Here is a 12,053-nt window from a genome sequence, read left to right on the forward strand (position 1 = left end):
CTGCAAACAGGAAGTGTCCGTGTCTGGTGTAACTGCTACGTGGTACCCGGATGGCCTCTCTCCCGATCCTCAGGGATACCTGTCTTCCGGCCAGCCCTCCTCCTGCTTCTGCTCTCACTGACCCACACTGCTGGCGCAAGTGGCCTTGAGCCTTGGGACTGGGCCTAACTACTTCAGGCATGACATAGGGGTGGCGTGGGCACCTCAGAAACAAAAGAGAAAACTTAATTTTGGGGATTCTTGAGAGACGGGTTGGCATCCACCCTGCCATTGTAGCAGGAGCATCATCTGGATCATCTGGCGGTTTACTGTGGTTTCAATAAGAGTTTTAATGGCTTTCATTATCACTGGGATAACACAGGGGAGAAACAGGAGGACCCCAGTGGTGAAGATGTCCGTCCCTACCAGTGTTTTACATCCTCCTAAATTAGAGAACCACCCCCAGAAGGTTTTCCAGGTCCTATCTCTTCCAGGGTTGGACTGGTCCTTGGGCTACTTTTCCAGTGTTTGAGGTGATTTCTAGAACCGCTTTTCCATTATCGTCTATGTTAAGACAGCAATTGGAGATATTAAACTCACCACAAACCCCACCCTCTTCTGCTAATAAGTGTCTAGTGCCAGCCTGTGTTGATAAATTGCCGTGCACATTTGGTTTTGTTGTTGCGCGAGCATTTCCAGGGCTGAGGCAGTTTGGTTGGTGATGGTCTCTAGAGCAGCCTGTGGTCTGATTATTCTAGTTAGCGTGTATATGGGATGACCCTGTGAACCATCCTCTGCCCAGGTGGCAGGTCTGTAATATTCGATGATCCGTTGCGGAGGCCACTCGTCCTCTTGCCATCTTTGGCTTCCTCCTACCTTTAAGGACTGTTTTTCTCTGGTTATCATACACAGGGACTCTGAGGGTGTTGCCCGCCTGCTTTGGAAGTAAAAGGCATCCGGGTTTAATTGTGCCTAGGCAGCAAGTACCTTGCCAGTGATAAGGTAGCCATGAGTAAGCCTGGGTTCCACATATCCAAAGAATCCATCGGGGCGGTCCATCGTAGGCTGGTGTTCATGGGATTATCGCATAGTGCACTTAGGCGGGGGTGTGCGGCCGAAGGGTTAGTGGTGTTTGTACAGTTTCAGGCCTTTGTTAACAAGACACAATCGAGGTAGCTTAAGTTAGACCAGGCTCCGGGGGGTAACCTTGGCCACCACTCAGCTGTGGAGGTGTTGACTGTTAGGGTTTGGTGACAGGGGTTTCGCCTAGGGCGCGGTGGGTTTTATCAGTGCACTTGTGGGATGTTCTCGCCGTCCCTCTTTTTTTTTTTTTTTTTTGATACGGAGTCTCACTCTGTTGCCCGGGCTGGAGTGCAGTGTCGTGATCTCGGCTCACTGCAAGCTCCACCCCCGGGTTCACGCCATTCTCCTGCCTCAGTCTCCCAAGTAGCTGGGACTACAGGCACCCACCACCACGCCCGGCTAATTTTTTTTTGTATTTTTTAGTAGAGACGGGGTTTCATCGTGTTAGCCAGGATGGTCTCGATCTCCTGACCTCGTGATCCGCCCGTCTCGGCCTCCCAAAGTGCTGGGATTACAGGCATGAGCCACCGTGCCCAGCCCTCACGGTCCCTCTTACTGGGTTGGTAGGTGTCCAGGACTGCGGGCGTTCCTGAGGAGTGAAAGTGAGGCTGGGGTTTTGAAATGCTGGTAATTAAGGGGGAATGTCTGTGCCTTGCCACAGCCACTGTTCATTGTACGAGCTCCCCCACACACCCAGCGATTGGACACATTCGTGGTGAGCCAGATGCGCTTTCCTAGATCTACAGACAGGTTTTTTCCTGGCTTGGGAAGGGATACGTCTGCTTGTAGTTTTTATATAGAGGGATGGAAGTACCACGGGTGATTTTCAGGGTAGTTGTTGGTTTTGAGGCTTTTGCTTTGGCTATAGTCTGTTCTCTCTTTATGTCCTCGAGCACTTGAGTGTTTATTCCCCATTGTCCAATTTTGGTGAAACAAAGCCAGTGCTTCCCTTTTGGACATATAGCCCCATTACAACTGCCAGATACTCCTGGATTTTTTACTTTATAATAACTCTTTCCTGATTCAACACATTCCTCGACTAAGGCTCCCCAACAGGATCCTTCTGTATGAGTGTGGTGGTGAAGGACTGTTGACGTGAGTATGCTGAGTGAAGGATTGTCGCATCTTTCCTCCGTGGTGGAAAGACTGATAGCACTCACAGCAGCTCTGCAGGGCTGTTGTGGACAGCAGGGCGGCTGCTGATGGTGTAAGGATCGTGGTGAGGGATATTCCTGAATGAAGACTTCTGGTTGGAAGTGAAGCACAGCATCCGGTGGGTAGATATAGGCCATATCTGGAAGCAGGTGTTTAGTCTTCCTTGTGTTTTGGTTTTAAGAAGAAGAAAATGTTTTGGTTAATTTCAGCTTGGTAGGAGAAATTGGCCTGGAGAACCACTTCTCTGTTAATGTTTTGGAGGAAGAAGTGGCCTTGGGGGTGAATTTGACCCTGGTACAATGGACCCAGTCGGGGAGTCCTTGGACTCTCACTGCTGTTGGCGTGCTGAGTATCACCGTGGGGCCCGTCCACTTCGGTTGTAGCTTTTTGTGAGGGTCGGGTTGGCTGATAAACACGTCGGTGCCTGCAAGACAGTTATGTTGAGAGGACAAGGAGGTGTCGGCAGGGAGAGGCGTGGCCTCGTTGGCTGCTTCACGAATGAAAGTCTTTGTCTGGATTAAGGAGGGGAGGTAATTCCCGAGTGGCTCGGAGTCTGGTAAGGGTGGAGGCCCTGAGACAAAGCTGGTCCATACATGATTCCAAAGGAACTGTAAAAAGAGGCTGCCTTTGGTGTTGCACGAAGTCTCATGAGGGCGAAAGGGAGATTTCTCGGCCACGACTGGCGGGTTTCTAGAGCCAGCTCGGTGAGTTGGGCTTTAAGGACAGAGTTGACCTTTTCAACTTTGCCTGAAGATTGAGGCCTGTAAGGGGTATGGAGAACCCGTTTTATTCCTAAGGATGTAGAGACGCCTTGGGTAATTTGGCTGATGAAGGCAGGCCCATCATCCGACTCAATGGATATTGGGAGTCCGAAACAGGGAATTATATGCACCATGAGAGTTTGTATGACGACATTTGCACCTTCTGAAGTTGTTGGGAATATGCTTCTACCCACCCGGAGAAAGTACACAGACTAGAAGGTAGCGGAGCCGTTTATCAGGCGGCATGTGAGTGAAGTCTACCTGCCAGTCTTGCCCAGGTACCTCACCCTGGGCTTGGTGGTTAGAGAAAGGCGGCGGCCAGAGGGAGCCCTGGGGTGACACTGAGTGGCAGATAGAGCAGGACTGGGTGATCTCTCGAACACGGCTGGAAAGGTGAGGACAAGTGAGAATAGGGCGGAGATGTTGCAAGAGAGATTTGTAGCTGACCTGGAAAGAGTTGTGGAGGCTTTGGAGGATCGGCGTTGTTGGAGCGTGAGGAAGAATGAAGCGCCCCTCCTTGATGTACCACGGTCCTTGCTGTTGGAGGTTCTGGGCCGGGAAGTACTCCTTTTCTTCTGAGGAGTAAGAGGAAAGAACAAGGACAGGCACAGAAACTGGCCTTGCACGGTTGTGGGGCTCCTTGTTTGGCCACCGGATCTGCTAACGCATTTCCAGCCGATACAGGATCGCCTGGGGTTTGGGGGCCCCTGCAGCGAATGATGGCAGCTTTCTGCGGGCACTGGCAGCCCGAAGGAGCTTGCTGATGGGAGAGCCGTGTATGGCAGGAGTGTTGTTTGCAGTTAGGAAACCTCTTTCTTTCCAGATGGACCAGTGTGAGTGCGCTGTGTGGAACGCAGAACGAGAATCTGAATATATATTGATCTGTTGCCCGGCTGCTAGAGTGAGAGCTCGAGTGAGGACGATGAGTTCAGCCTTTTGGGAGGTGGTGCCTAGGGGAGCGGATTGGCTTCACTAGTGTGGGCGGGTGACACTATAGCATAGCCGGCATGTCGGCGTCCTTGGTGTAGGAAGGAGCTGCCATCTGCAAACCAAGTAAAGGAGGCGTCTGGAAGGGGTTGATCTGTGAGGTTTGGAAAAGGTGTAAGAAAGGTTTGAACAGTGTCCACAGAAGTGTGCAGGGTCTTGGGAGGTAGTGGCTTCAGGTAAGAGTGTGGCCGGGTTTAGATGGGAGCTGGTTAGCCCGATGATTTGGGAGTTTCTATGAATAGAGCGTACAGTCGGAGGAGCCATGGGGCAGCCATGAGACTTAGTACACTGCGGTGAGCTAGCACATCTTTGATGTTATGGGTTGAATAAACTGTTAGGTTGGCATGAAGGGTAGTTTCAGACTTTCACGGGTGAGGACAGCAGCTGCCACCAGTGCTTGGAGACAGGCAGGCCGTCCGAGAACTGTGGTTTCGAGCTGTTTAGAGAGGTAGGCAACAATCTGAAGGGCGAGTCCCTTAGACTGGGTTAGAACACGTAGTGCAACTCCACGCCGTTCGTTGAGATAGAGGGAGAAAGGTTTGGTGAGGTCTGGGAGAGAGGATGGGGCTGAGGTGAGAGTCTTCTGGAGTAGACGGAAGGGCTGGGTAATAGGCTGTGCAGGGTTTAAAGGCTCATGGAGAGGGATTTAGCAGCTTGGTGTAACGGTTCGGCAAGTAGAGCGAAGGAGGGAACCCAGAGCCTAAAATAGCCCACTAGTCCTAGAAAAGAGAGAATTTCTTGCTTAGTTTGCGGAGGTAGGAGGGACTGGAGGAGGGATATGCGGTCGGTGTGAGCCCTCAGGTTTGCAGGGTAAGAGCTAGGCCAAGGGAGGTGACTGAGGGGTGCATATTTGTGCTTTCTTAGGGGAGACCCAATACCCCCACTCTGCCAGGAAATTGAAAAGAGATAGTGTGGACGTTGCAGTCTTTTTGAGAGAGGCTACACAGGAGCGTATCATCAACATGTTGAAGGAGAGTGGACAGTTCTAGGAATAAGGTACAGAGGTTACCAGCAAGGGCCCGGGTTTCAGCATCAGGTGCAAGGCTCTAGTATTGGTTCGAATCCCGAGACTGCACCAACAAACGGTACAAGGCCGTGTGGAGCAACACGCTGTTTTGATGAGCCCCTGGGTGCAGACGGGCTGAGGCCTAAGATGGCATCAGCGCCACGTGAGGACGGGCCGGGGTTTTACGGTCTCCTGTAAACAGGAAGTGTCCGTGTCTGATGTAACTGCTACGTGGTACCCGGATGGCCTCTCTCTGTCCTCAGGGGTAGGTGTCTTCCAACCAGCCCTCTCCCTGCTTCTGTTATCTCGCTGATGCGCACTTGTCACACAAGTGGCCTTGGGACTGGGCCTGAGAAGGGAGGAGTTATTCATCCCCCCGCCGGCTTTCAGGCCCCGGGGAGAATCTTTCATTTATAGGTTCCTTTCTCAGTTTTTGTTGAGTTTCTTACCCTGAACTCAATAAAAGGTCAACTTTATGTAGGTTCAAAAGATTCCTCTGATTAGCTATTTTAAAATATAACTTCTGATTTTGATCTCTTTTTGATTAAGAGATGAGCAGTTCAGATGGACAGAACTGTGTATTAGGGCTTTTGATTCTACTCGCCAGTGTTTCTGTGTTGCAGTAAAACATGACATTTTTAAGAGTAGTCTGATGCTGGAAAGCTAATAGAATATAGTATCTAACCAAAATCTTGTGAAAGAAAAACTGCGTTTACCAGGTAATTTTCAGTTGCTTGAAATGTATCAAGGAGCTGGATTTTTTAAACTAAAGAATAATAATAATAATAATAATAATAATAATAAGGCACTTACTTTTTTAAAAAACATCCTTATTCGGAGATCCAGATTTCTGAGGACAAAGGGACACAGTAGTGTTTAAACTAGTGCACATTTCTGGAATTTAGAACATGAATTCTCCATACAAAGGCTAAAAGACTTTCCATTCTATGGATAACTTTTTCTCCTTTTCTCTCAGAATCAATGAGAGTAAACTAAAGCTCTGTTTGTTAATAGTGAGGCAGTGCCAGGTAATTGTCGTGTAGTTCGTGCAGCAGGTAAAGAACTCACTCACAAATATTTATTGAACATGACATCAGCATGGTGTCTTTATGCTTCAAAATTTAGATAATTCCCCCCATATCATTACTCTTAAATTTTTGAATATTTAAAAATATTTTCAAGTTATACATAAAGTGTACAAGCTTGATGAGTTTTTGCATAAACATATGTCTATGTGACTACCAGTCTGAGCAAGGTACAAGATACGGAACATTCCAGCCCCACAGAAGGCTCCCTCATGCACCTGCCAACTTCGTACCCACCCCCAATAGTAACCACTGTCTGGACTCTATTAACAATGTATTTGCCTGTCCTGTAATTGTATATAAATGGGATCATGCAGAATATAGATTTTTATGTCTAGATTCCTGCACCCATCAGTATGTCTTATTCCATGTTGTTGCATGTAACAGTGGTTTGCTCTGTTTTATTGCAGTACAGATTTCTTGGATGACTATGCAGCAATTTATTCATTCTATCATTAGTAGACGTTTGGGATGTTTCTTGTTTTGTGAATGTTATGAATAAAGTGACGATGAGCATTTTTGTGTGTGCCTTTAATGGATATGTACATTCTGTTATCTTGGGTATTCCCTAACGTTTAATATTTATACTTTTTATCTGTTTCCATGGAGAGTTCCAACAAAATTCTCTTCAACCATAATCTATTTTAGACTAAAATGACATAAACTGAAATTTTTTAAATATGTGTATGTGAAATCGTCTTTATTTATTAACAAAAGGTTAGCATTCTTTTTTTTTTTTCTTTTGGAGTACAGCATTGGTAGCTTCTTTGGGGATTTCCAGTTTAATTGGCCATCTAAGGAGATTAACACATGATATAGCTGCACTTTGAACTATGTGAGCCAGTGGTAATGTTTCAGCCGTGGAAATGTTCTGTGCTAATATTAGAATCCAGAGAAGCTGTATTTTTTTATATCCATTTCAGTGACATTTGTTTGGAAGTGTATTGCTGCTGTAATTTTTTTTTTTAATTCTTTTTTCTTTCTTTTTTTCTACAGTCCTCTTTTATCCAAACATAAGGTAAGAAATTGTTTCTTTTGAAAATATTTCTAGGAAAAATGTTTGTGTCATATGTCTGTTGTATGGACTATTTTGGAAAATAAAGAAACCTTTCCCAAGTTATTTTCAGCTTCCTAGTTTAATGCAACAGTTTTCCCAAAGGTTGGGTTTTCTCGTTTTAAACTTTATTTAGATAGCAGCTGCGGAGAAGTCCCAGGAACGGAAATGCTCTACGCAGTTACGAGTGTCTGAAGATCCAAAGGAAAGAGGAGCTGCCACCAAAGAGTCAGGTATGTTTTAACTTAAGCTAGGGAGCAACGGGAAAGATACCTGCCTCCTCTGATATTTTACAAGTGTTACCTCTGATTTGCTGTGAAGGATCTTTTCTTTTTTTTTTGCACTTACATTTTTGTACCTATACCTCTCCTAGAAAAATAGCAAAACAAGAATTTTTATATTGTTTAGCTCCACATTTTAGACTTCTGGTAGTAGATACCATAAAATCTAAGTTCTTATAAAAACATAAAATTCTTATGTTTTCAGTAGGTGGTTGTATATATATCTAACAGAATAAGCAAAGATGGTACAAAATGCTCTGAAATAGAACTGGCGTTGGTACATTCATACATTGTTTTCTGTTTAAAAACCAACAGTTATTGTATGCACTTTACCAGAAATTTGTTCTGTCAATTTAGATATTTAAAACTCTGTATCTTGATAATTCATAGCAATTTAATTTCTCCCCTTTTCTGTTTACTAACATATGATAATACTTTAGTTTGTGTATGTATTTCTAAAGCATTGATGATGATTTCCTACCACCTTGTGCCCTTATATCAGAAGATTTTAAGAGGCTTTCTTCTAAATGTTTGGCATGTTGCTCATTATAAAAGCTTTAGAAAATAAAAATAAATGAATATGTTTTAGGGTTTTTTCCCCTTGACATCTAATTTTACTATTAATGTATATTTCCAGGTTTTATGTTACTGGGCCTGAGAGCCCTGATACTGAAGAGGAAGTGTCAGGTGTTTTGGATGAGTTGCCCTGAAGTGATGTGATGATGATGATGATGTCATGATTAGCCTTTTGCCCTCCCCCCGCTTTTTTTTGAGACAGGGTCTCACACTGTTGCCCAGGCTGGAGTGCAGTGGCACCATCACGGCTCACTGCAGCGAGCTCCTGGGCTCAAGTAATCCTCCCGCCTCAGCCTCCCCAGTACCTGAGATTATAGGCACACACCACGGCATCCAGTTAATTTTTAAATATTTTTGTGGGTATGGAGGTCTCACTGTGTTGCTCAGGCTTGTCTGGAAGTCCTGAGCTCAAGCGGTCCTCTCATCTCGGTCCCACAAAGTCCTGGAATTACAGGCATGAGCCACCATGCCCGGCCAGCCTTTTACTCTTTACAAAGTATATTTTTATTCCTTCAAATCTTCCTTTATCTCCTTTTCACTTCTGAGACAAGCTAGGGATGTTGCCTTGGGTCAGTCCTGCTAGACTCTGTTCTTCCTGTCTTTCCTTTTCCAGTCATTTTTATATCAGAAATCACCGTAAAATGAGCTTCATAACAATCTTAAAGGAGGAAAAATATCACAAAGCTGCCCAGTGTGGGTGTGAACGTGTCTCCGTGTTGAGCACATTGAGAAAAGTGCTATTACAGGCTGTGCATTTGAGTTTGAGAGTTACTTAGCATGGTTGCTGCCCAGCACCTCCTTCAACTTGGCCTCTGCTTTGATTCATGTGGTACAGATGGGGAAACTGAGGTACCAAGTTTAGTCACTTGCTTGGTGCTTTGATTCACAGCTAGAACCTGGGTCTTCCCATTTCTTTTTTTTTTTTTTTTTTTTTTTTTTTTTTTTTTTTTTTTTTGAGACTGAGTCTTGCTCTGTCGCCCAGGCTGGAGTGCAGTGGGGCAAGCTCCGCCTCCCGGGTTCACGCCATTCTCCTGCCTCAGCCTCCCGAGTAGCTGGGACTACAGGTGCCGCCACCTCGCCCGGCTAATTTTTTGTATTTTTAGTAGAGATGGGGTTTCACCGTGTTAGCCAGGATGGTCTCGATCTCCTGACCTCGTGATCCACCCGCCTCAGCCTCCCAAAGTGCTGGGATTACAGGCGTGAGCCACCACACCTGGCCGGGTCTTCCCATTTCTTTTTTTTTTTTTTTTTTTTATCTTTTAATTTATTTATTATTATTAAACTTCAAGTTGTAGGGTACATGTGCACAACGTGCAGGTTTGCTACATATGTATACTTGTGCCATGTTGGTGTGCTGCACCCATCAACTCGTCATTTACATCAGGTATAACTCCCAATGCAATCCCTCCCCCCTCCCCCGGGTCTTCCCATTTCTAATTGAATGCAGCCTGCTTCTGCTAAGTGCATTGTATGGCTTATCAAAGGCTTCAACAATCCAGATGTCCCAGGAATAACCCTGTGAGGGAGTATCGACTAAATTCTCGGGAAAGAAATGTTGCCCAAGTTTCACCAAACAGTGTTTTAAAGAGAAATGTCGACAATGTGGGTGACTCTCCGAATGTAGTTTGGAAATCTTGGCTTTTCCAAAATTATGGTGGAGTTTTTTTCCCCATATTTTCTGTAGTATTTCTAAATAATGGGATGAAGCAACCATTTTCAGGCTATTTTGTAAATAATACATTGTACCCATAGATTGTCTTTATTGCTTATCACTTAAGTGATATCTCAGTTCATTAGATACGATGCTTTAAGCGGTTGCACTTCGTGACATAGCGGCCGTCCACCACCCCACCTCCAACTCATAGAATGGCACCTCAGACTGATTCTGTACCTTTTCAGTCACTTACTAATAAGCTATTAAATAGTCTCATTTTGATTATTTAGAGCTTAGCCCTGTTCAATCCTGAACTTGATTTTCACACTTAAATCTCATTGTACTCAAAGCTCTTCCCCACCCTCCAGTTGCCAGGGCTGGGAACACAGGCTGCTCCTGGTTGGAGTTCGCTGGATTGGTGCTTATGACTGAACCCGGGTCGTGTGGTGGCTCCAGCAGGAGCAGCTACGGAGGATGTTACCCGCAAGCTGCTCCCCTAGATATTTGCAGCCTTTAGGGTAACTGACCCTCAGCTGGAAGCAACGCACCCCATTCCTCTGATGTGGGGGTTCTCTCTGCCCTGTGCTTTCACAGTGCCTGTGGGACTGTGGTTCCCAGTCTTATTTAGTCTCTGAATCCTGTGGACATGTTTAGAGGGACATCTTCTGAACCTTTGGGTACCTGGAATTCATGGAGGAGTTGCTTGGCCCCCTTTCCCCTTGACTGTGGCCCTCACTGCTCTAACCTTCCCCCATTTTAACAGAGGGAGGGGCAGACCAGCAAGCCCAGTGGCAAAGCAGACAACCAAAGTGAAATGTGCCTGTGTTTTCTTGCAGCCTCACAAACTTAGAGTGATTCTTTGGGGTAGGGAGAGAGAAGGAAGGCTGTGTTCTCCCAAAGGTGACCACTTCTTCCTTCTCCTGATCCACATCTGATAATTTGAGTCAGGGTGTCAGGGGAGGTGCTATGAACTCTACTGAATAGCTACCTCTCAGCAGCGCAGAGTTGAGGTGGCAGCCTCAGCACCAGATGCTCTGAAATCTGAAGCCGACGTTTCAGGAATGCCTTTTGCCTGATGTGGTGTGGGCCTCAATTGTCAGTTGGTAATTAGTAGTAAAGTATCAATATGTTTTTGGAGTCCAGGGTGAAAAGGAAAGAAAAAAAGAAAAGAAAAAGTATCAGTAAATAAAGAAACAAATGGAATAAAATTATCATCATGTTTTCTCTTTTATTTTCACCTTTGGCTCATTATTTATTTAAGTTAAACAGCATATTAGTATAAAAAGGTTAAAACTTCTAAAATAATTACAAATGCTAAGTGTACCAATAAAGGGAGAATGAGCAAGCTTCTCTGTTCATCCATGCACTTCTCCTTCATTATTCACATGGAGGTTTTTAACTGTTTCATTTTAAAGTGAAAGAAAAATAAGTTGGTTTTACTTAAAGTAGAAATTGAAAGAGATGTCAAAATTCAAACCCATTTCTACTTGTTGCAAAAACGTATCCTTTTTATTGCTACCCTTTGCTACCTCCCTTTAAGAAGTTGCAAGTAGGCCGGGCATGCGGTGGCTCACGCCTGTAATCCCAGCACTTTGGGAGGCCGAGGCGGGTGGATCAGGAGGTCAGGAGGTTGAAACCATCCTGGCCAACACGGTGAAACCCCATCTCTACTAAAAATACCAAAAATTAGCCAGGCGTAGTGGCAGGCGCCTGTGGTCCCAGCTACTGGGGAGGCTGAGGCAGGAGAATGGCGTGAACCCGGGAGGCGGAGCTTGCAGTGAGCCGAGATCGCATCACTGCACTCCAGCCTGGGAGACAGAGTGAGACTCCGTCTCAAAAAAAAAAAAAAAGTTACAAGTAATTTGCAAACACATTTATTAGTGGTATTATGGTCAAATTGTAAATTTTAACAGAACTGAGTTTTGTTCCTTTAATCTTAGTAAACCAGACCAATACTACTTTTCTTTGTTTGGTTGTTTTTTAAGACAGAGTTTTGCTCTTGTTGCCCAGGCTGGAGTGCAATGGCGCGATCTCTGCTCACCGCAACCTCCACCTCCCGGGTTCAAGCAATTTTCCTGCCTCAGCCTCCTGAGTAGCTGGGATTACAGGCATGTGCCACCACGCCCAGCTAATTTTGTATTTTTAGTAGAGACGGGGTTTCTCCATGTTGGTCAGGCTGGTTTCGAACTCTCGACCTCAGGTGATCCGCCCACCTCAGCCTCCCAAAGTGCTGGGATTACAGGCGTGAACCACAGCGCCCGGCCCAATACACCATGTCTTAAATGTGCTGAAAATAATTTTTCTAACTTCATTTTAATGTAAAAGGCTAATAAAGTTCAGAATATCTTTTAAACCTTTGAAAATGACTTTTTTGATTATAATGAGGACTAAATGATTTAGTCATATTCACATGCTTTTGAATAATCCCTGTT

The 12,053-nt window shown here is 45.3% G+C and overlaps 1 protein-coding gene across 4 annotated transcripts in view; it reads left to right on the plus strand.

Moving 5' to 3' along the window:
• Positions 1–12,053, plus strand: part of CNST (consortin, connexin sorting protein) — a 116,025-nt gene that overhangs the window by 81,629 nt on the left and 22,343 nt on the right. For all 4 annotated transcript variants that reach the window (XM_007990031.3, XM_007990032.3, XM_073011914.1 and 1 more), the window contains 2 exons: positions 7,053–7,074; positions 7,247–7,343. In XM_007990031.3, coding sequence (XP_007988222.1) covers positions 7,053–7,074; positions 7,247–7,343 — 119 coding nt within the window. The remainder of the gene's footprint in view (positions 1–7,052; positions 7,075–7,246; positions 7,344–12,053) is intronic.

Source organism: Chlorocebus sabaeus, chromosome 25 (genome assembly GCF_047675955.1).
Source record: "Chlorocebus sabaeus isolate Y175 chromosome 25, mChlSab1.0.hap1, whole genome shotgun sequence".
Taxonomy (NCBI): Eukaryota; Metazoa; Chordata; class Mammalia; order Primates; family Cercopithecidae; genus Chlorocebus; species Chlorocebus sabaeus.